This window comes from Chamaea fasciata, unplaced genomic scaffold (genome assembly GCF_029207755.1).
Source record: "Chamaea fasciata isolate MVZ Bird 193981 ecotype frontalis unplaced genomic scaffold, bChaFas1.0.hap1 SCAF_1, whole genome shotgun sequence".
Taxonomy (NCBI): domain Eukaryota; kingdom Metazoa; phylum Chordata; class Aves; order Passeriformes; family Sylviidae; genus Chamaea; species Chamaea fasciata.
The window spans coordinates 138,395,850-138,416,728 of NW_027094086.1; the positions used below are offsets into that span (position 1 = coordinate 138,395,850).

At 39.0% G+C, this 20,879-nt stretch overlaps 1 protein-coding gene across 12 annotated transcripts in view; it reads left to right on the forward strand.

Annotated features, from left to right (window-relative positions):
• The window catches only part of SVIL (supervillin), a 134,540-nt gene that overhangs the window by 21,816 nt on the left and 91,845 nt on the right, over positions 1–20,879 (forward strand). For 4 of the 12 annotated variants that reach the window (XM_066199721.1, XM_066199769.1, XM_066199743.1 and 1 more), the window contains exon 1: positions 11,464–11,542. In XM_066199721.1, coding sequence (XP_066055818.1) covers positions 11,479–11,542 — 64 coding nt within the window. In that variant the 5' untranslated portion in view covers positions 11,464–11,478. Of the gene's footprint in view, positions 1–6,398; positions 6,438–11,463; positions 11,543–20,879 lie in introns of those variants that run through there. The other 8 variants (XM_066199761.1, XM_066199728.1, XM_066199735.1 and 5 more) reach the window with 6 other exon arrangements.

Genomic DNA, 20,879 nt, shown 5'->3' on the forward strand with positions numbered 1-20,879 from the left:
TCTTCCTCCCTTGGAGCTGGGAGAGTGGTATTGTGCTTTCCTAGTTGGTGGTAAGCTGTTTTCTGGATAGAAATTAGAGTTGAGCATAAGGCTAAACTCTAAAGGGATTTCTAATAACCCAAAGAGATTTCTCAGGGTAGTTTCCTGTTTGAGTGATGTTTGGGCTGCCTGTGAGGTAAGTAGGTGGCTGAGTTGGCTTTCTTGTATTCCAAACAAAGTGTGGCCAAATTGGCTTCAAGCAGGAGCTCTCAAAATATGAATCTTATTCATAATTCTGCCTGAAGTGATCTAACTTGGTGACCAATATCTTTGTAAATCCTGAGTGCTACTGTTTGTCTCCATGCTATAGCTGCAGTGAGAATTCTTACTTATAAAATAAGTGTGGTAAAGAAAACAAAAGCAATTCTTATGGGTAAGATTTGACCTGGAGCATTCTGGGCCAGAAACTGGAAGTCCTTGTTCTCCTGCAGTGATTGCCAAACTGAGTGAAGGGTGCTGTACTTCATTGAAGCTGTATACCTGGTGCTATCACCTTGGTCTGACAGAGGGGCTGCCAGTTTTATATTGCAGGATACAGTGGATTCAAAAATCCGAGTCAGGACACAGGTCACAACTTAGGTTGAGGTGGAACTCAAGTGTTGGTCTGGTAAGAAGCTCACTGCTGTGCAGAAGGAAGGTGACAGATATTAATAGTTGTCTTCCTAGTGAATTGCACGTATTTCAGAAGTGGTCTGAAACTGCGTAAGTTTGAATACATCATTAAGTAGTGGGTTTTTAAATAATTAAAAGTTATTTTTTAGATATTATCATTACAGATAAGGATTTATTTAGTTATGATACAGCTAGAAACCAATATTAAAAATTTGGTCCTCACTTCCTAGTTTATCTTCACAGACTCAAGTCTGGGACTGCAAATGTAAAGGACCTCCTCTAGTTGATCTGAACTTAGTTTCAAACATTTACCTCTGAGATGACTTCTGAATACTTCATCCATTATGATGGCTGCTTTCATGCTGTGCTTAACTCTTTCTGAATTGAATATTTCTGAGGCTTTTAAAATCTTGTTCAAAAGATAGTTTATATGAGCTCCTGCTCTAGAGTACATGTAAAAGGTCTTGTTCCAGCATAGCCACATTTGCCAGACTTGGGAAAGCTCTCTCACACTGAAAATATCACTTCACTTGGAAACAACCTCTGAATGATTCCTTGCTTTTAAAGGAGGTGTGAGAAGTGGTCTGAAATAAAGGAAAAATCTCTGGGATTTGTTGTCCAGGGGCAGGTACTTAGGGAGTGAACAGAAGTGGTATACAAGTGGCATACATGTCTAAATAATTTGGGCATCCATTTAAATTGTTGTCTTCTCTTAGAACTAGCTGTGCTCTAATTAAGTAATTCTTGTCATAAAACTCTCGTTAGCTCATAACAAAATGCAGATTATTTAATCTTAAAAGTTATGGGGAAACTGTTTTTGTTTGAAGCCATTTTTAAAACTAACAAACTAACTTTTTTTGGTGTCAGTCGATGGTGTTTTATCTTCTTCAAAAGCTGCTAATCCAAACCAAGCAGCCCCTCTTTCAAACCCAGTCTGCCTGGGCTCAGAGGCCACCCCCATGTACCTCTGGGTGCCCTCTGTCTTCAGGGAGTGAGGACCCATTCAGATTTCTATATTGCATTTCCAGCAAACTTTGTGTCTTCAGTGCTGGCTACAGGGAGTACATCTGAGTCAGCCACCCTATCCACAGGCACTTTGAGAGTCTGGTGCAGAATTTGGGGCGATCTAATTGTGATTTGTCTGATAAATGACTTGTCCAACCTGAGTGTTTCTACTTTAAATTTTTTTTTTTAATTTAACATTGTAAAACTGTAGTTAGGAAACAAATCTGTACATTCGGAATGCGTAGGTGTTAAATTCAGCTGGGTTCAAAGAAGTTAAATGCAGCTTTGATGTAAATTACTTTATCTAAACACAGCAGGAACTTCACATCTGTAGAACAATTTAAGTTTTGTAGCTTCTTTCACCCATGCTCCAGTTTTCTTAAACAATTGAGGATAATCCTGGGAGGCCCTTCTGACTTCAGTCTGTTTTATTGCATGGAAATGTTCTTCAGAGTGCTGGGGAAAAAAACTGGTAATTTTTCTAAGTCTTTGAAGAGACTTCTGATGTTTTGAGTCTTTATTACACTAGAGGTCAGTGTATGATGGGAGCTTCTGTGCTGTGGTTTAGAGTTTCTTGCAGAATCCTATTTCATCAACTTTGAAACCAGATTCTAAGAGAAGCTGTAGCCTGTTACTATGGAAAAAACTTAACATTAAAGTATCTTGTGACTTTCTTGGCTAAAGGACTTTTTTGAGCTTCCTACTTTCAATTCTCCTTGCCTAACAAATATAAGGCAAATATCAGTGAGAGTACTTTGATGTGGTAAGTGTGAAAGTGCACTGTTGCTCCAGCATGCACCTCAAACATTCATCTTTTGTTGCAATGCCATGACTTTTTGATTCATATTTCTATATGCCAGGGTATTTACATGAGTCATCCTTAGCTTGTGCACAGTACCTCTTAAGGGCATATGGGAGAATTGCACATGCATCTATTATTTTTGGAGTAGGTGTCAGCTTCCTGAGCACTGGGCAGGTAACTTCCAGGTGGGCAGCTTCACTTTTGGGTGTTGAGGGAAGCACAGTCGAGTATGATTCTGTCGTGATACTTGCAGAGCTTCTTTCCTCAGCAGGTCTTCTTCAGTTGTCCAGATAAGTAATTTCTTTAAACATCTGGAATGTGCAAAAGCAGTTTGTTCCTGCAGACATCATTGGGCAGGGGCACTAGAGCAGATAGATGTTCAAAACACAGCAGTGTTGCATCAGTGGGGCAGGTTACATGGCAAATGACAATTTAAGTAAGATGGTGGAAATAGCCTACTAGGGTGAATTTGAGCTCTTGAGTGTTTTCTATGAGAACTGACTACAAACAAAAGTGCCTGTATCCTGTTGCTGTTGTGTAGAGTTCTTCTGAAAGGCCCCAAAAAAAATAAAAGATTGTGGGATGTTAAGAGTTTACAGCCATGCACCAATGGTAGAGGGTAAGTGCAGGCACAGAGTGGAATTTTGATTCTGAGTGCTCAAGAGACCTGGACTGTTAAGCATCTTTGGGGCCTTTCTTTTTGATGAGGTGGAAGTGGGAGGGGATATAGTAAAAGGAAAACCAGCAGTCTGAAAATCTCCTTTGCACCTGGCTGCTGCCCAGTATATTGTGTTTCATGTCTCTGGAGCATTAGAAGGATAACACCTCAGCTAAGAGAGTGTGAAGGAGCTGCTAGACTCTGGTTTAATTGAACTCTCTATGAGGATTCCTGACTTCACAGGAAAGATACTGAACTCTTCTGCTTCTTTCCCAAGTGTTTCCAGGCTGCATTTTTTTCCTGTAAGAAATGAAAATGTACCAAGGCTTTGCAGAATGGGGCTTTATCAAAACATCTCTGTGGCGTTAGCCTTCATTTGGTTGGGCCAGAGCCTGAAAAGGTGATGGCTTTGCAAAACTGATGTGATATAAGTAATCAAGCAACAAATAAAACATCCTAAAAATTGCTTTCCTTTTCATCTTTTTTCTGATTGGAGGCATGCAGCCTTAATTTGTTTCAGTGGAACTCATCAAAAACTGTTTGCATGTAAGAGCTCAGGAACTAGGAGGCTTATCTTAAAGAAAAGAAGGTGGTGTAGGTGTTCTGTAGCCAGCCTAGTGAACCACCTGATGGATCACTGTGGATTCTTGCAGAGCAGCTTTATGTCTGTTGCACAGTGACAGCCTTTCTTGGCTCAGTTGTCAAGTGTTAAGTCAGTCCAAGTGTTGATGCTAAACTAACTGCACCTAGAAGAATTTTTGTCTAGAACAAACATTATTATTCTCTTGGATCAAGAATTACAGATCTTTGTGGCTACACAGAGATGATCACCCACTAGCCCCTCTATCTAGTTCATAATATGAAGTATCTAAATGATATTTTCATGTCTGTCTTTCCATCATGATGTACTATCTAATTCTAGTATCTGTCTGTTGTGTAATAAAGAGTCCATCAAAACTGCAAAAATTAGTGTTTGGAGTGTCTTTTCCTGCTTTTGTTCCAAACTCTCAGAATGCAGGGGTTATCAGACATACAGTTCAAGTGGCTTGCCAGGCATTTCTCAGATGAACTGCAGAGAGAGCACAAAAAGTTGCAGCCAAGGTCAGTCTCAAAAAGATTAGAATTCAATTGCCAGCCCTCACATTTTGATTTCAATCTTTAATGTTTCCTGGTACGTGCTCTGTATTTGTTAGGTCTTATGTTTATCTTGTCATGTGTTCTTGCCAAAACTTCTCATAAGATTCCTGACACTATCAAAGATTTGTAGAATATAGTGACATAGGCAAATAGATGTATATATAAAAACCCCAAACGACTCTGTCAAGGTATTTCAACTCACACCAGTTATTCAGGGTTCCTTTTAAAGGGTAGACTTTGACAGGCTTCAAGGCTGTAGGCCTTCTAAACCGCAGCCACCCTAGTTCTTCTGTCTTCATCCAATATACAAATGTAGCATTTGCAAAAAGAAGGAAGATTTCGCCAAAAAAAGAGAGGAGGTATTAATAAAATGTATTAGTGGGACTGTGGCAATGTGCACCAGGTTTAATGTGTTCTGTGCATTATGAATGCACAGAAATGCAATATAAATCTCTTCCCACCTCACAGTTGCTTCCAGGAGGTCTCTGAAGCAGTTGACCAAAATAACAGCTGGATTTCAAATCCTTTCTTTTCTGTTTTTTTAAAAAAATACTGATACACAAAGAGGAAGAAAGTAGGAACAGCAGAAGTAATCAGGCAACCCTACAGTTAAGTAGCAAGAAGGAATTTGGAACCAAGAATTATGTGATGGTGGAAAAACTAGTTTATCTTTCTTCCAGCTATCCATTGTTGACCATCTTTTTTCTTCACCTTTCCTACCACACTGAAGTGCCCACTCCTTTACCTTTCTAAAGTGCAGGAGTGCCCATTTCAGGGGAATGGAACCTGGAAATGTGAAAACTATAGCATGTGGTTTACCGTATTCTTGGAACTTCAGGCTAGTTTCCTCCCTGAAATACAGAGATAAATGTGGGTAGTTCTTAGAAGCAATCTTAGTTCGATTGTGGTGAACAGTTACATAGCATTAGGGACAAGACTGATTTGCTGCCTTACCTGTCCCTATGCATTCTAAGGTAGTCTGTGTTTGGGGGTCTGCTTGTCTTCCAAAATCAGAATTTTTCCCAACTCAGACAAAATTTCTGTCTTATCTGTCTTTTCAATGAATTATTTTTGTTTTGACCTCTTCTCTAGATATGCTGTTATTAGAGTCTGACATGTTCAGCAGCTGCAGGAAGCAGAGCAGTGACCTGACTGCTCTTGAAAGTTGTTGCTCTAATCACATAGGACATCATGACTTCATTTTGTAGCTCCTAATAGATTTAAAAAAAGAAAGTTGAATAAAGGAGTTGTGAAAGTGAAGGCAGTATGTTTGGCACCTAAACATATGCAGGTGAGCTGAGCAAGAGTAAAAATGTTATTTCACTTACCAGCTGTAGGAAGAGGGAGAAAATAATCTGTGCAATAGCACAGACTGCTTCAGGTAGTTCAGGTCTGGACTGGAGAACTCTTCACTATCTGTGGAAAGAAACAACTGCATATGGTACAGAATAGAGTAAGAAGCCCAGAGCAGTTGGTTAAGTTTTTATGAGTTCAGGAGATTGGCATCTTTAAGGACATGTGGTGCTGGGATAATTTAGCTACTTTGAAAGAGACTAACTTGAATACTTAATCAACATGAGTATCCACATGGGCTGAATCACCCTGCAGATAATGTTACAGGCACAGCCAGAGGTGTTTCGTATTTGCCAAAGAATAAAATAAAACCAGTTGTGGTTTAAGGTGTGGGGATCAGAAATCAGGCCATGTGGCAGTGTTGTTTGCAGAACTGCTTGATAGGTCAAGTGCTCTACACTAGGAGAAGTCTTGGCTCTGTCTCCTGGTTGCTGTGGTTCTAGAAAGAGAATTGGCTTTTTCAGTTGGATCTAGTGATGTTTCAAATTAAGGATTTTGAGGGTAATAGTATTTTGGTAGATGCTTCTGGTTTTGTTATTATTTCCAGTGCTGCTTGACCTTATTGAAAGACTGAACATATAATAATAAAGACTTCCTGTGGGATGGCTAAGGGAAAGTTCAGTTCCTGTCTATAAGAGTGGGCAAGGTAGCAATATGCTCTAAGCTGCCTCAGCCCTTGCAGTCCATCAGTTCATCCCCTTTGTGCATCTGCCTGCTAGTTCAGAAATGATTGCCATATCCTGGGATGCATTGTGGTTCTTACCCATGCTTTGTTGTGTCTGTTTCTTGTAGAAGGAGGACTGCCTTTGGACTGTGAGCCACCTGGACAAGGTGATGCAGTTGTACCTTGAGGGTCAGGCCTGGATGGCTGGGATGTAAGGTAGAGTTTGCTGAAAAATATATGCAGATCTGAACCAAGAACTATGGGTTGTTGTTTTTCTTCTTTTTTTTTCTGGAGGTGTTTGTATCAAACATTTAAAGAAGAATCTGTATGTGCCTTCTATTTCATTCGTACTTCAATAAAATGCAGTGATATGATAGTTAAGATTCCAGAGTAGCCCATAGGACCTTCAGAAAAGCTGAGTGGTATTTAAATACCTAGGAGGTGCTAATGCTGCCTTGGGAAGAAATGTTATTCAATGAAGAAGATGCAATAAGAGTTCCTGAAACTTCTTTTCAGAATTCACTAGCAGGCAGCTAAGATGGACCTCCTGTTCTAGCCTTTCTATTATTCCTTCTTCCAAATATTCTAAAACAGAGTAGCTTCAACCATTCTAGATCATGTACAATTCTTTCAAATGTAATATTTTAATTAATTACACATCTGTACATTCTTTCATGTTGCCCACTCTTCATGTGGCAGACTTTTGATTAAATATTTGCAATTTAGATTTGGTTCAGGTTTTTTTTCAAATCTTAGCTATGGAAAAGCATTTCCCTATGTGAACACAAACCAATAACAAAAGGAACCTTTTTGAGTGTTCAAGTGCATAGCAGGTTCTGTTGGTCCCACAAAGGCAGAGCTTGCAAAATTTTTGTAAAGTGTGGGATTAATCATGCTCTTGGAGAATTGTGTAATTTTTGTTACTGGACAGATGTGATTTCTTGGACATGATCAGGAATGTCTCAGAGGTTTTGAATCAGCAAAGTAAGTATATAGATGGTCTATCTTTTAACCTTCCTAAAACAGAATTGATGTCTAATTCTGGTCATACTGCCAGGCAAGAGCTGTCATCCTGTTAGCTCTCTTGCCACATGTAGACTAAGTTTTCTCCCAGAGGTATGAAAGGCACCATTTCAGTTGTTGCTCCAGAATTATGTGAGAGCTGTTTTACTTGCAGATTGTCATAGCTTCTGAAGTCTGGGAGAACACTGTATAAAGAGAAGAGGTTTGAATGAAATCATCATCTTTTAACATCTTACTTAAAAAGAAGGAAAGTGAGAGACTGACAACAGTGCTTGCTCTTTCTTACATGTGATCGAAAGCCTAAAAAGTTGTAAGGCCTTGCAGTAGAAAAGCAAAACCTAACCTTGATTCCTGAAGATTTGAGCTTGGACCATGATCATGGAAAACATGAACTGAATCTTGACAATTCAGGATTAAAGCATATGAATAAAGTCTCCTCCAAAAATATTAGAACAAGCACATCATATCACAGTTATTAGCTGCATACTTTCTATGCAGTGAATAATTTAATGAAGGTGAGCAGGAGTAGCATATTCTTGCAAGACTAATGCAGGTACTGAAAACTATGTGAACAGTCATGGGAATTTAATTTTTAAGGTTAATATGGACTTAACTTCTTTCAACAAAGACTCAAGTCAAGCCTTCAGAGAATTTCTTACTGGCCTTGTTTCTTGGTATATACCATCGTAAAATGGTTGTAGGCTTCAGAAGATGATGCTATTCAACCATGTGAATGAGTGTTCTGTATTTAAAAAAAATCAGCAACAAAAATGAGGTTTATTTTAGTAGAGAATCTACAGGACTAGAGTTTGTTAACAGTATGCAATTTGCACACTTGATGTGGCATAGCTGGACCTTCTCAGATAACTAAGCCATGGCCTATTTGGATATAGTCTTCAGAGGAATGTGATCATGTTTTTGCACAGCATCTTGGAATACTTGCAGTATTTACTGTACCTGTTACTCCCTTATAATATATATTCATTAAGCAATTAGATGGACTTCAGATTATCAGACTGAAAAATTATGGGAAAAAATCGGTGAATATCTAGAGGTCATGACCAGCTTTCTGCTTCATTGCTGGAGTTGCATCTAGGACTGGCCAGCTGACTTTAGAACTGGGAAATGTGCACAATCAGATGAGTCACTTATACCCACACTCTTTTCATAGCATTACAATAGAAACGGTTTATGGACAGGTATCTGTTTTTTTAATTTATAGTATGTTAACTTTGCTAGCAGCATACCATTTATCATGTGCTGTCTGTATTGCATAGCTTCCACAAAGTCAACAAAGCCAAGGCTTCATGTGCAAATTCTTGTGCTGTCTTGCTGCACACTTCAGCAGCCTTGCTTATATGTGAGGAAACCTACAGTGTTCCTTCTAATACTGGTGTATTTTTAATTACATCAATTTCAGCCAACTCTTGCTGGCTAATGTAGCTTGAAGAACAGTGAAGTGCTTAATTTCTGCCATCTAGAATGGAATTGGAACATTGGGGATGCCCAGCTTTTGTAAATCTTATGTCTGTGCAGCAGTCCCCTTCAGGTTAGTGTTCTTGCTAGCCTAACTGAAAACTTCATCTTTTCCATTCTGAGGATAAAGGCAATTTGATGTATTTCCTGTTTATTTTCTAGGATATCAGTAATATTGTTCCTCTCTACTATGGTTTCAATTCAGCTGCTTTTCCAAATACTTTCTAAGCTGAATTATTAATGCTTCCACTATTTTAAAAAATAGTGCATACACTACCTCACAATCCATTGCTGACGCAGCAGTTTTGTTTTGTTTTGTGGGTTTTGGGTTTTTTTGGGGTTTTTTTTGTTTGTTTTTTTTTCTGTTTTCAGAACAATTTGTTTGAACTTCTGCATTTTACTGTTCCAGGACAATGGTACTGGACTTATTGCAAAAGCCAAGCTTACAGGAAATGTCATCCTGTCGAAAGTGGTTTACTCTTACACAACATATGATAATGCTTTTCTTAAAATGTGTTTGTTTGGCATAGGACTTGTTGTGCCTGATATTCTCTGGCAGTGTTACTCATGCTCAGTTTACTTGAGGATGGGAGAGTTAATGTTGGGTTAGCCTGGTGTCTTGTGCAGATAGTTGAGGTCTTCAGTTGTACTTAAAGGTCTACCAGCTCTTTCCCTTCTACCTTGTTGGTAAGGACAAGTGTTATGCCATTTTCTCCATACACTCTCTCCCAGGCTTTGAGATTGCATTACTTGAAGGCATCCTCAAAACTGTTTTTTGTTGTCATGAATTTTACCTATACCACTGGAAATTTTTAATGAAGATGTCCGGTGAAAAAGGGTGGAATAGCAAGAGTGCAAAAGCATCTTCCTTACTGCTGCATTTTTCTTCAGACTAATAATTATTGGTAAGAAAGAAGCTATGCCTGTTATCAGTCCCAAAAGTTAACATGTGTCTCTGCACATGGCCTGGGTTGTTGTCAAATATCCTTACCTATTTATTGTGGTCAAAACGGCGTCCTGACTATTTGAGAATTGTAAACTTTGGATGAAGCCACTAATGCATTCAGTTCTGACACTGCGCTTCTTTCTGTAGTATGGCTTTTGAGGAGCAGCCTGTCCGCCTGGGTTATTTGTCCCTAATTTCTCTTCACTGAAAGATTTCATTTTTGTTTTGGGGATCTGGATTACTCATGCCTCTTCCCAAAGCTTTTATTGCAGCAACCTACAGAAAACATCAGAAATTTTCAACCTTAGGAATTTGTTTCCCCCCAAACTGTTGTTCCTCAAGTGTGTTGCTGTAAAGCCACACTGCAAAGTGAGAGAGGGTCAAGAAATCTGAGAAGTGATGATTCAATTGTACTGCTTTTGTTAATTTCTTTGAATTGTGGATTCTGACTTCATTAGTAGTGTCTACAAACCTTGGTGTTTGTGACTTGCAACTGATACCTTTTCTAAAAACAGAAGGAGACAGGAGAGAGAGTGCTCTGTTTATTTCAACAACCACAAGCAACACTTCCAAAATACACTTGTGGTTGTATCGCAGAGTTATGAATCTTGGGTTATCTGCTGTGAGTAATGTGGTGAGACAGTAGCCTAATATGTCCACGCTTTATTTAGAAAAGGTAGTTCTTATCAGAGGCAAGGAACACCGGTGTTTCATTCTTTGTGCTTGCTGAATCCCTAAGGACAGATATCAGGTCTGTTGACAGTTTATAGTGCCAGGACACAGCAACTCCCTCTCGGGGTCTGACTGTCAATTCTTAAGGATTTTGCAATATAGAAAAAAACAAATTCCTTTCCCCCTCCAGCTGCTCACCCAAATGCACTTTTTAAGCTGTCCTGTGGTTTGATCAAAATTAACAACGGGTTGTGATATCTCTTGACCAGATAGTTTTGGGGTTTTTTTAACACTATTCTCTCACTAGAGAGAAGGCTCACAAATAGATTGTAACAGCTTTCCAAGTTCTTCAGGCAGAGCCTAGATTATACCAATTATTACACCTAGAGAATCCTGGAGATTTAGAAACTATTACTTACTTTTCCTCCTGCGGAGTTAAACCTGTAGAGTCTGGGTGTGTGTCTTCAGTAAGACAATAATCTTTTACTGTTCTGCCTATTTAAAAATAAAATGGAAGAGCAAATCCTCCCTAGCAAACCAGGACATGCTTAATTTTGGGATTATATACAGTTTGCATTAAAGATAAGCTGGGCTGGGGGGCATGGGCTTTGACACAAAACACTTGGCTTTGTTCCCATGGACAGACTATGCAGCTGAACTGGGGGTTTTACTGAAGACTGTGGGACCGTCCTCCCTGATTTACCACCTTTTCCTCTATTCAGAGAGCAGGAAATTGTTCATCCCCGTGGCAATAACATCACTGTAATTTGTGTCTGATAGTGAAAGAATGAATGATTTCTTCTCCCAGAAAGACAGAAAGTGTTTGTGTTGGGTTTGGGGTGTTTTTTTCTTTTTGGCGTTGTTGGTGTTTGGCATGTTTTTAAGATAAATAGAAAATCCTCTGTGAGTCATTTTAGGCTCTCACAGAAACTCGAATGTGCTAAATGGGTAGGTTCCCCTAGCTGAGCCAATGGGGATGGCCAGGCACAGGCAACACTTTTATCCCACGAAAGGGAGGAGGGGTGAATGAGCCAGAAGATATAAGCTGAAACAAAGCCATGCTGTCCTTCTGAGTCATTCGCATACACTGGATGGGTAAGGCTTCCTGCTTCCTGGGACACAGAAGTGGGGTCATGATTCTAACAATGGATGCTGGTAAGTCGCTTTTTATTAAATTTGTCTGGGTTTTTTTCTTTCTGGGAAGTTTCTTCTCCCCCTCCCCCCACCAGCTGAAAAGAAGCTATCTATAAACTGGGAAGCTGACTTGTTAAATAAGAGAATGCTTAATCCAGACTTTGCATGTAGTGTGCTCTTCACTGAGTGTTACCCTGGTGTTATTTCTTGACTGTTACTCATTGAAGCACATATCCTCTCCTCCCAAGCAAGACCTCAGAATCAAAAGTGTGTCTGTTAATTTGTACTTCTGTCTTCATTGGGGCAGAACCTGTGGCCTGAGAAGTGTGTGTTGTCTCACTCTCTTTGATGATAGAGCTGATAGTATCTGGAAGATACATTCTAGATGTTAGGCTTGTTGTAAAGGGATAGTGGTTAACTAATGGATTGTCTGTGGCTTCCTCTATGTTTACAGGAATTTTGTATTGGGGAGGAAGAAGAAGAAACTGCTGTATTTGTGTAGTAGGCAGCTCTGTTTTATGTGCTTGTAGTCAGGGAAGCCTATGTTCTATGAAAAAGCAGATGCAGGATTTTAATTTTTTTTTTAATTGGGTACAAACATGAAATCTTCAACATAGTTTCTTGCATGATATGGAGAATGAATGTAGAGTGGTTTCTATAAAAGAAACAAGTGGTCCCTGTCTTGCTTCTAGAGAGGGGGTGTGTTTCCATGTCATAACTTGCATCCTTCGAATTCCACAGTAATAAAAGACCTTGGATTTTAATGGTTATGGATAGAGCATAAAGCACCAGTGGTTGTGCTGTGGCAGAATGCTCTCGGCTGCTCTTTCTCTATACCAGCTGCAAGCATGCCTTCTGCATTTTTAAGAGCTCTGTTGAACTTTTGTCAGCAGTTGGTTCAGCTATTTTTTTTCACCACAATGCAGACGCATAATGTGACATGTTCTACAAGTTCTATACAAAGTGATAAACTTACTCAGGCAGATCTTGATGGTCTGTTTTATCTGCTTGTCACATGCTGAGTTTACTCCATGCTAATGAAAAGCTCACTGTCCTGCATGTATCTGAATTGATTCCTTGGGCATTTGCTAGGTCCTAAAGAGAAAACTGACTGTACCTTTGTATAGCTCTTTGACTTTACTGAGAGTTCCAGAAGGTGACCCAGCTGGGTTCTTCATGCACAATTTAGAGGAGACAGCAAACCAGTTCATTTCACCCACCCACACTTAATTGAGGTTGTTTTGTTGGTGTTTTTGTAGGTAACTAGTGACTCTTTTTGTGTTCAAGGGATGTTACATGCTTTGTAAATGAGTTAAAACCCAGGCCCTTTAACTGAGATGATAAAATTTAATACAAGCATGAAGAAGACTATTAAGATGGTATACGGCTGACAATTTTCCATTAAGTGGAAGATGACAATTTTTGTATTTTGGCCCTTCCATTAAAGTAGCTTCTAGAGGCCCTTAAAGCAGTTTTTATACCAGGAATTGGCAATCCTCTTCTACCCTTGCTTGAATAAGAAGGGTGGATGCCTAGATGTAGGTGTCCTGCCCAGTATTTTAGGAGGATGCCCTGGCAATATTCAGAATTTACATGCCTGTGGGAGATCGAGATACAGGCTTTGTCCACAAGACACTTCTTCCCCTTCGAAGTACCAGAGTTCCTGTGCTGCACTGGAGTAATTGATGTTTTGGGATGTAATGTTTGGAAAGACTGGTGGGATGTTAATAATATATGTTTGAAAAAACCCCTTTTATTTGCATATACTTACCTGCTTGCATTGTGCACTGTTTCTTTGCACTGTGAGGTGAACCATGAAGATAATACTGCTCACCAATGTTTTGTTGGATCCAAACCTGCTTTTTTGTAATGCAACTGCGCTGGTTTCTCCGTAATTACTATGCTCTTGTAGTCCTAGTGGTAATTTTCAGTTATACCAACTTATATGGTTAGTAAACATATATTTTGGAAGCTTTTAATTCTGCAAGAATTCTTAAATTATAGTTCTCAACTTCTTTGTGGGAAAATGGTTCTAACTACCTGAAAGGAAAGATTGTAATTTAGGGATTTATAACAGGGTATTCTAGTACTTCTCAAGTGTATTTAGGTTACAGAAAAATATGTAAGCAATTCAGTGCCTTATGCCTTAATCTGGGACATGGATAGTTCTCCATTAAGTTTATCTGCTTAGTTTAACCCACCTTTTAAAGCTGTGCTTGCTGCTCTTGGAACTGTTTGCTTATTTCAAATTATGTGTTTGCTTTATAAGTCAGGGCTGATAACTTCTTTTTTTTATGGGCGTCAAGTACTTAAGCTGTTTTTTAAGAGAGTAAAACTTGTCTTCCTTAAGGTAATTGTAAAAATACTTGTGCATCTGTTCAAAATTCATTTAATGGGTTTGATTTTGCTGTGTTTGCTTTAACAGCTTCTAATTTCTGTCAGGAGGAGGACTGAAAATGTTTTGTATGGGGGGAATAAAAGGGAGAGCTGCAACACAGAGTTGACAGTATAATTGGATTTGAAGCAGCTACAGGCTGGGACTGTTGCAACAGCTGATTTGATCCTTCTGAGTTTCAAGAGCTATTTATGGTAGATTAGCTGTATCAAAGCTCTACTGTTCCAACCATAAAAGGCTGGTCCTATGTGAAGTTGCCACACTGCATTTGGCTTAGTCCTCAGAGGTTGGAGAGCCTATAGCTTTTTATGTGGATAAATCCAGTGATGGATGGAAATACTAAAGGCAGATCAAGGAATAACGCTGTAGAGAACTTCAGATGGCAGCGAACTCTTAAAAGGAGATTTTCACTAATAAATTTTTTGCTCTGATGTTTGGAATCAGCACTTGGATATAGCTCCTGCATATTTACTGCATTTGGTGAACGCACGCTTTTAGGAAAGCGCTGTTCTAAATTTATCTGACTTATCTGAATCATCTTGACTGCACATGTACTTGCCAGCCATGCATGTTGATATTTGGTAACTTTTGTGAAGTCACTTTTCGGTTTTCCAAGTGGGTGAGTGTTAGGTCCTTGGGAAAAGAATCTTAGCTGACGCGAGAAACTTCTTTAAAACAAGAATTATGAAGTACTTGACCAAAGAGAGCTACAGGCGTTATCAGTAACTACTTTGAGAAGATTTTGACCCCTTTTGCTGCATCTGTACCTTCTTTCTGTCCTCTTTGTGTAAAGGCAGACAAGTGGATTTTTTACAGGATTCTGAAGTAAGTAGCACCTCACTCGGGGAGCTTGCACGCAGTTGCTCGAGCCAGTTGTTTGGGAATATTCACAGCATTGTCAGGTTGAAATGCGAGTGGGTTTATTCCAGCCTGTGCATGCCAGTCCTTTAGCCTTCCTTAAGGCATTTTGTGTTTTTAGTCTCATGGTTTTGCATAGAAAATGAGTTCTTTCTGCTGTGAATGGAAAGTCCTGTTGCTGGTTGGTTTGTGTGATGTGTGTCTCTTTTTCAGTTTTATTATGTTAACCTTAGCCACAGTACTACAAACGGCTGTAAGAACACTTCTGTTATAACGAAACTTTTCAGTGGTAATTTTCTCTTGTGTTTAAAAAGTTCTATAAATACATGTGGGTACTGTTGCATTGGATAACTGTGCTCTATTTTGAGACTTGGAGCATTCTGATGAAAACTTCCTCCAATTTTTCGTTCTCTTAGTTTTAAACATTACCAAGACACTGCAGGTAGAAGAGGTAGAAGTTACTGGCCCTGTTTTACCTTCTCCTGCAGCAATATCTTTGCTTGCAGTTCCTTCAGCCATTTGTTTGAGAAAATTTGCAGCATTGTCAGGTTGAAATGTGAGTGGGTTTATTCCAGCCTGCATGGGGGGGGGGGGGGGGGGGGGGGATCATGAGGGACAGAGGGATTGGAAGGCGCATTTCCTTGTTTCAAGGATATTCCAGGTGCTGTATTTTAATCACCAGAAACACAAGAATAGTGTCCTTACCAAAAAAATTTCTGCTTCTCAATTTCCCTTTCAGGAACTAGCAATTTAAGGACACCTTCCATTTTATTTGGATTTTAAATCTATATTTCTCTGTCAAATGGATCTAGAATTTTTATTCTGAGTTACATAAATCTTTGTTTTAGCCCTGGGAATACCAGAAGACAGAACATGTCTGGGGCATTACTATTTTAAAGCCACTTTATGAGTTTAGTGATAGGAATATTGTATTGGAATAAACTTCCCCATATAGTGAATCTTTCTCCCACAGATTTTGTTAGATATATATTTAAATAATCACCGGTATCTGTATATTTTATAGGAGACTGAATCCTTCTACCTGCAGAAGCAGTGAGGTTTAGGAAGAAACTGCCTGATAAATATACTCCTTCAGACATCTTCTTAATTTTTGTATTGTATAACAGATGTGTGCTTCAGTCTGATACTGACTTCTAAATGTTTTTACATTGCTTCCAATAAAATGAGTATTATTAATAAGCATCCTTTTTTATATGATCTGATTTTCTTTTCTATTGCTGATTATATTTTAAAAAGCAAGTTGCTATAAATTGTTCCACCGTTTTAATATGCCTGTTGTGTTCCTGTAAACCTGCTAGAAGGTGTCAATGCCTTAAAGTCTTAAAACAGACCACAGAGACGTCAGATATTGAAGTGTGATACCAGAGTGTGCAGAAGCTCTTAACTTGAATTTCAGACTTAAGTGCACTAAGGGTAAAATGCAGGAAACATTTTGATTGATGTGAAGTAACAATATCAGCTTACCTATGAGCAGCAGAGGTTTAAACTTGTTAGAACAGGTAAATTTTCTTCCCTATGTCAGTTTAAAAGTTAATTCTGCCTCTTCCATGTTGTTCTGTCTTGATTGTATTGCTAAATGATGTTTTTGGCAAAAATTTCCAGTAGGAAAGAGGATTTGAGATTTCTCTGAGCTTTATTCAGCAGCGCTATAGCTGTGTGCTTGACATTTCTTTGCTAAATTCTTTGTATTTGATACTTTGTATGGGATTAAGGCAGGGGGGGCTAAAAGCAGTTTTATTCTGTCTTTAACTATGCCATGTTTACTTTTTTATACAAGGAAAGATTACACTGTAACTGTATATGGAACTCCCCAGAACTATCTAGTAGAGGAAAAGGAAAATGGTAATGCACATTGCTCACAGTGAGTCCAGGTAGACTCAGAGATGATGGGGGTGAGCCATTTGTGACCAAGACATTTAGACAGGTCATTGGAATCTTTTTCCAGTTTTCTGTTTGGAAAGTGTTTGTCTTACACATCATAACACACTGTGAGCTGAGGTTTCTCTTGTCTCTATGTTGATGAAGTGGTTTGAAAACTGTATATAGTTTAGTACATTTGTTATGCAAAAGGTGATTAAGAATTTGTGGAATTTGTGGTTTGTGGTTTTGGGGGTTTTTAAATGAAGCATTGTCATTTTACTTTCTTAGAACATGTTCACAAGATCAGGTGTCTATGTAACCTTTAATTTAATATACAGAGGAGAAAATTGTACAAGCTAATTTAGTTTAAATTGCCATTGTTTGAGTTCATGTTTACTCCCCAATGTGTTGGCTGTTGTGGATGGAAATTCCACTGTAATTTTTCTAGAGGCAAAAGCTGTGGAATAGTTTGCAGTAAGAGTGTGGCCAAGATTGTTCACTTTGCAGAGGCTTTGCAGTCTGCAGTGTATTTTTCTTGCTGAATGCAAAAGCTTCTGTCTTCTGCTTGGAGAAGCCTCCATTTGACTGCTGCAGGGGAACAGTGAGCTTGCAGAGGAATTAGTGTGCACAATGGTCTCACCTTGGTAATCCCCTGCTTTTGCCATATTCCCAACTAGACACTTTAGAGTTAATAGACACATTAGAAGGTTGTGATTTTTAATGAGCAAAACATGTCCTACTTGGAGTCTGCCTTAAGCAGATAAGAATGCATTGGGTAACTGGTGGTAAAAATGCTTCTGATGTCACTGATTCACATGGTGGTGTGTTGAAGGGAGTCTTTCAGTAGAGAGGGTACAGCAATTATGCATTAACTCTTTGATGATTTTTTTCGATTTACTTCATGGAATGGTATCTCTTTGTTCTAATGATGCCAATTTTCAGAGTTTAAAAAAAATCTGTAAAGTCAATTTTCAAAGACCCAAATTAAAACTATTTGGCTTTCCAGGCATATCTCTCTTCCTGTACACAAAAAAAATCATCACAAGGAACTTGGGCATTAAGCATAATGTGTCGTATTTAAGGCCAGATAAATTTCTAAAGCAACTTGAGCCTCCATCAGACCATTATGAAGGAAGTGTGCAATTTCCTGACAGAACTGAGCCGTTCAACACCAAAAAATGCCCTGCTGTTACCACTGTCTGTTACAAAGGGACTGCATTCAGGTGTTAGTCCAGAGATTGTGTGCCAAAGTACCGTGAGAAGTAAATAATATTTCTGTGGAGTTAATGACTGCCAAATGTGTTCCATGTGGCTTATACCTGTGAAACTCTTGGAAATCATCAAAGATGTGCAGGATTTCATTCTTGGTCTGTTATATTAGCCTTAGATTTAGACAAAATTGCTGTCTGTTCCCCGAAATAAAACAAAGGTAGCACTGTCTCCCATCAGCTCTCTGTGGAAAAATGAAGGAGTGTGGATTGCTGTTTCAAAACAGTTTCACCAAATGATCTAGAGAATATGCAAGTCATATGTGCTTCACATGTGACTTTTTCAATCTTGCCCTTTCTGACAAGAAGCCCAGTTAAGCTTCAGAGAGAGTTAGAATAACTCTTTAACTCTTAGAAAATAATTGCCCCAACTGTTTGTATTAGAGTGAAAAACGGACAATATTTCAATGTCATTCTCCATTAAGTGGCAACTGGCCTTTAAAGCAAGGTGAAATCCTACCGAAAGCCGAATTTCAGACAGCTGTTGGCATTACAGTGGTGTCTAGGGTTTGGTAAAGCTAAAACCCTGTACCCACGAGTTAGGTCTGGGAGTTGAGACCTGGGTTCACTTGGCTTTGGTGTCAGTCATTGTAACACCTGCCTCCCTTCAGTTCCAGTAAAAAAAACCCAAAACTGTCAGATGTTTTAGCACGGGCAACTGGAGCTGAACAACACCACAGTTACTGCTCCAGAAGAACTGGATTTCACTTTTTTTACTTCTTCATTGGGAAGAGAAGTAGCTACTTTTCACCAGTGAATAAAGCTAACCTTGAATGATATATTTTTTACTGTAGTCAAACATCCAGAGCATATAACTCATTTGAAAAGCAGACTCAAGGCTTTACTGTTGGTAATTCTAAGCAACTTGAAGCTGAGGCAAATAAAACTTACTGCATGCCCTAGAGTTAGTTTTTACTAACCTGTTTCAAACAAAAACCATATGCTAACTCCCTGAGTTAGCTCAGCAAAAGCTGTGTGAATTGTACAGAGTTGTACACTTTGAAAACACAGCCCCATCCTTTCCTTCTGATTGGATAGTAAGGGTTGGCTTGGCAAGTAAGGAAATATCATGTTTATAGATGAAGGTTGAGTTTTAAAATGGGAAACTTCATTTCATACCTGTAAAATTAAATCAGGTCTTTAAAGGCTGCATTACAGATTTAAATACCAAATTCTCAGGTTGAAGTTTCCCATCTTTTTTTTTTTACTTCCATTCGTTAAACTAAACTTTAAAAAATAGCACAGAATTTGTTTTGGTTATATAGCTCTACATACTGAAATGCTCTGTTTATCAGTACACAGATATGTAAAGGTATGCTGCAAATGTAATGGTGACAGATGCAGTTCGGACATTTTCAAAATGCATTGTCAGTTTATATGTGGAATTACTGGAAACTGTAGCTCTACAAAAAATCAACATTGCATTTTCAGTCAACCAACCGTACTCAGAATGAACAAAACCATTAGAAGTTTTCTTGTGGTCAATTCTGCTTACATAGCAATCATCTAGATCTGTGTTTCAACTGATTGAAGTGGTTTTATACCCAAAACATTAGTCAATCCGAACACTTGTGGAAGAAACATCTGTTTGAAAAAAATTTTTGCATTTGATGTGTGGACAACTTTGATTTCCTCCCCCCCCCCCCCCCCCCCCCGTTGACATTTCTAGAAAGGATAAGGGTCTTTTGGCTTTTTCGGAGCAATAAGGACTAACTGAAGTGACCACATATGCTGACAAAGGTAAATATTATGAACTAACATGTAAATCTACCCTTGACATCTGCCAAGGATTTCGGAGGAGAGGGGATCAGGCAGGTAGATGTGTGTGTGTACATGTGTCTGTAAAGGGCAAACAGACACAAATGTGTTGCTGCCTCGAGCAGCTGCCAGTCATGCAGTGAAGGGCCAGGCAGGCTCAGGGCTGTGCCAGCAGGGTTGGAGTGCAGGAATCTATACCAAGCCTTCACCAGGGCTCCTGCTTGCTGTGTGCATCTGAAGAGTGACCTGTCTAGATGAAGATCTTGCAGAGGTGGGAATGGCATGTTTAAGCTGTAGAAAACCTGGATAGGTTAAGTTCCTTTAAAAAGTTGCCAAGAAATTGTTGTCTTGAAGTATATCAGAGCTCAAAAGGACAGATTTGATTGCATGCTTATTTACAGTATAGTGTGCCAGATAAGAGATAAGTGTTCAGATCAGAGGAACTCTGAAAGGGACTGAAAGAACTATGAAGTTAAAAAAAAAAGCTCCTGTATATGCAAATGTTTGGCATTTCTCTTCTCATCAGAGGCTGGAAGCCTTTGCTGTTCAGTCATTAGATGAAGTCACAACCCTTTTAATGTAAGAGCTATGTTTAGGTGGGCAAAGAAAAATGATCCATCCTGGCACTTGCTCAGAGTGAGTCATAGAGACTTAGATTTTCTGGTGTTAATCGTGTTTCTGGCTATTTGGACAATATGTATTTGCTGGCTATAAGGGTTTGTAGCTGTTAAGTCAAAGGAGAAAACATAGTATCAACACTTCTGTCCAACATTTTGTTCTCTGACTAAGTAATGTGTTCCAGACATATTAGCTAGGATTCATAGCAATTACTAATTGCAGAAAAAACCCATAAAATCATCCATGAGACTTTGTGTTCTTCATAGCTGCCCTGCTTTAAACAAGAGAGGCCAAGAGTGGCCTTGCTGTTCATTTTCTTGCAGGCTGGTGCTTAGGGCTGTCCTGAAGTGGATTCAAGCTTCAGATGAGTAAGTTTCAGAATGAGATCTCTTTTTGTATAATGCCAGGGTTACCAATTTTCTTCTTCTGACTACTTTAGGCAGCTGATGGTTTGGCTTGGCAGATAGGAATAGTGGAAATGCCAAGCTTGCTTTAAAATACCACTTTAAGAATCCTTCCCACTTGCCTTTCCATTCCCAATTTGCTCCAGAATCACTCTCTCCAACAGCATCAGTTGGAT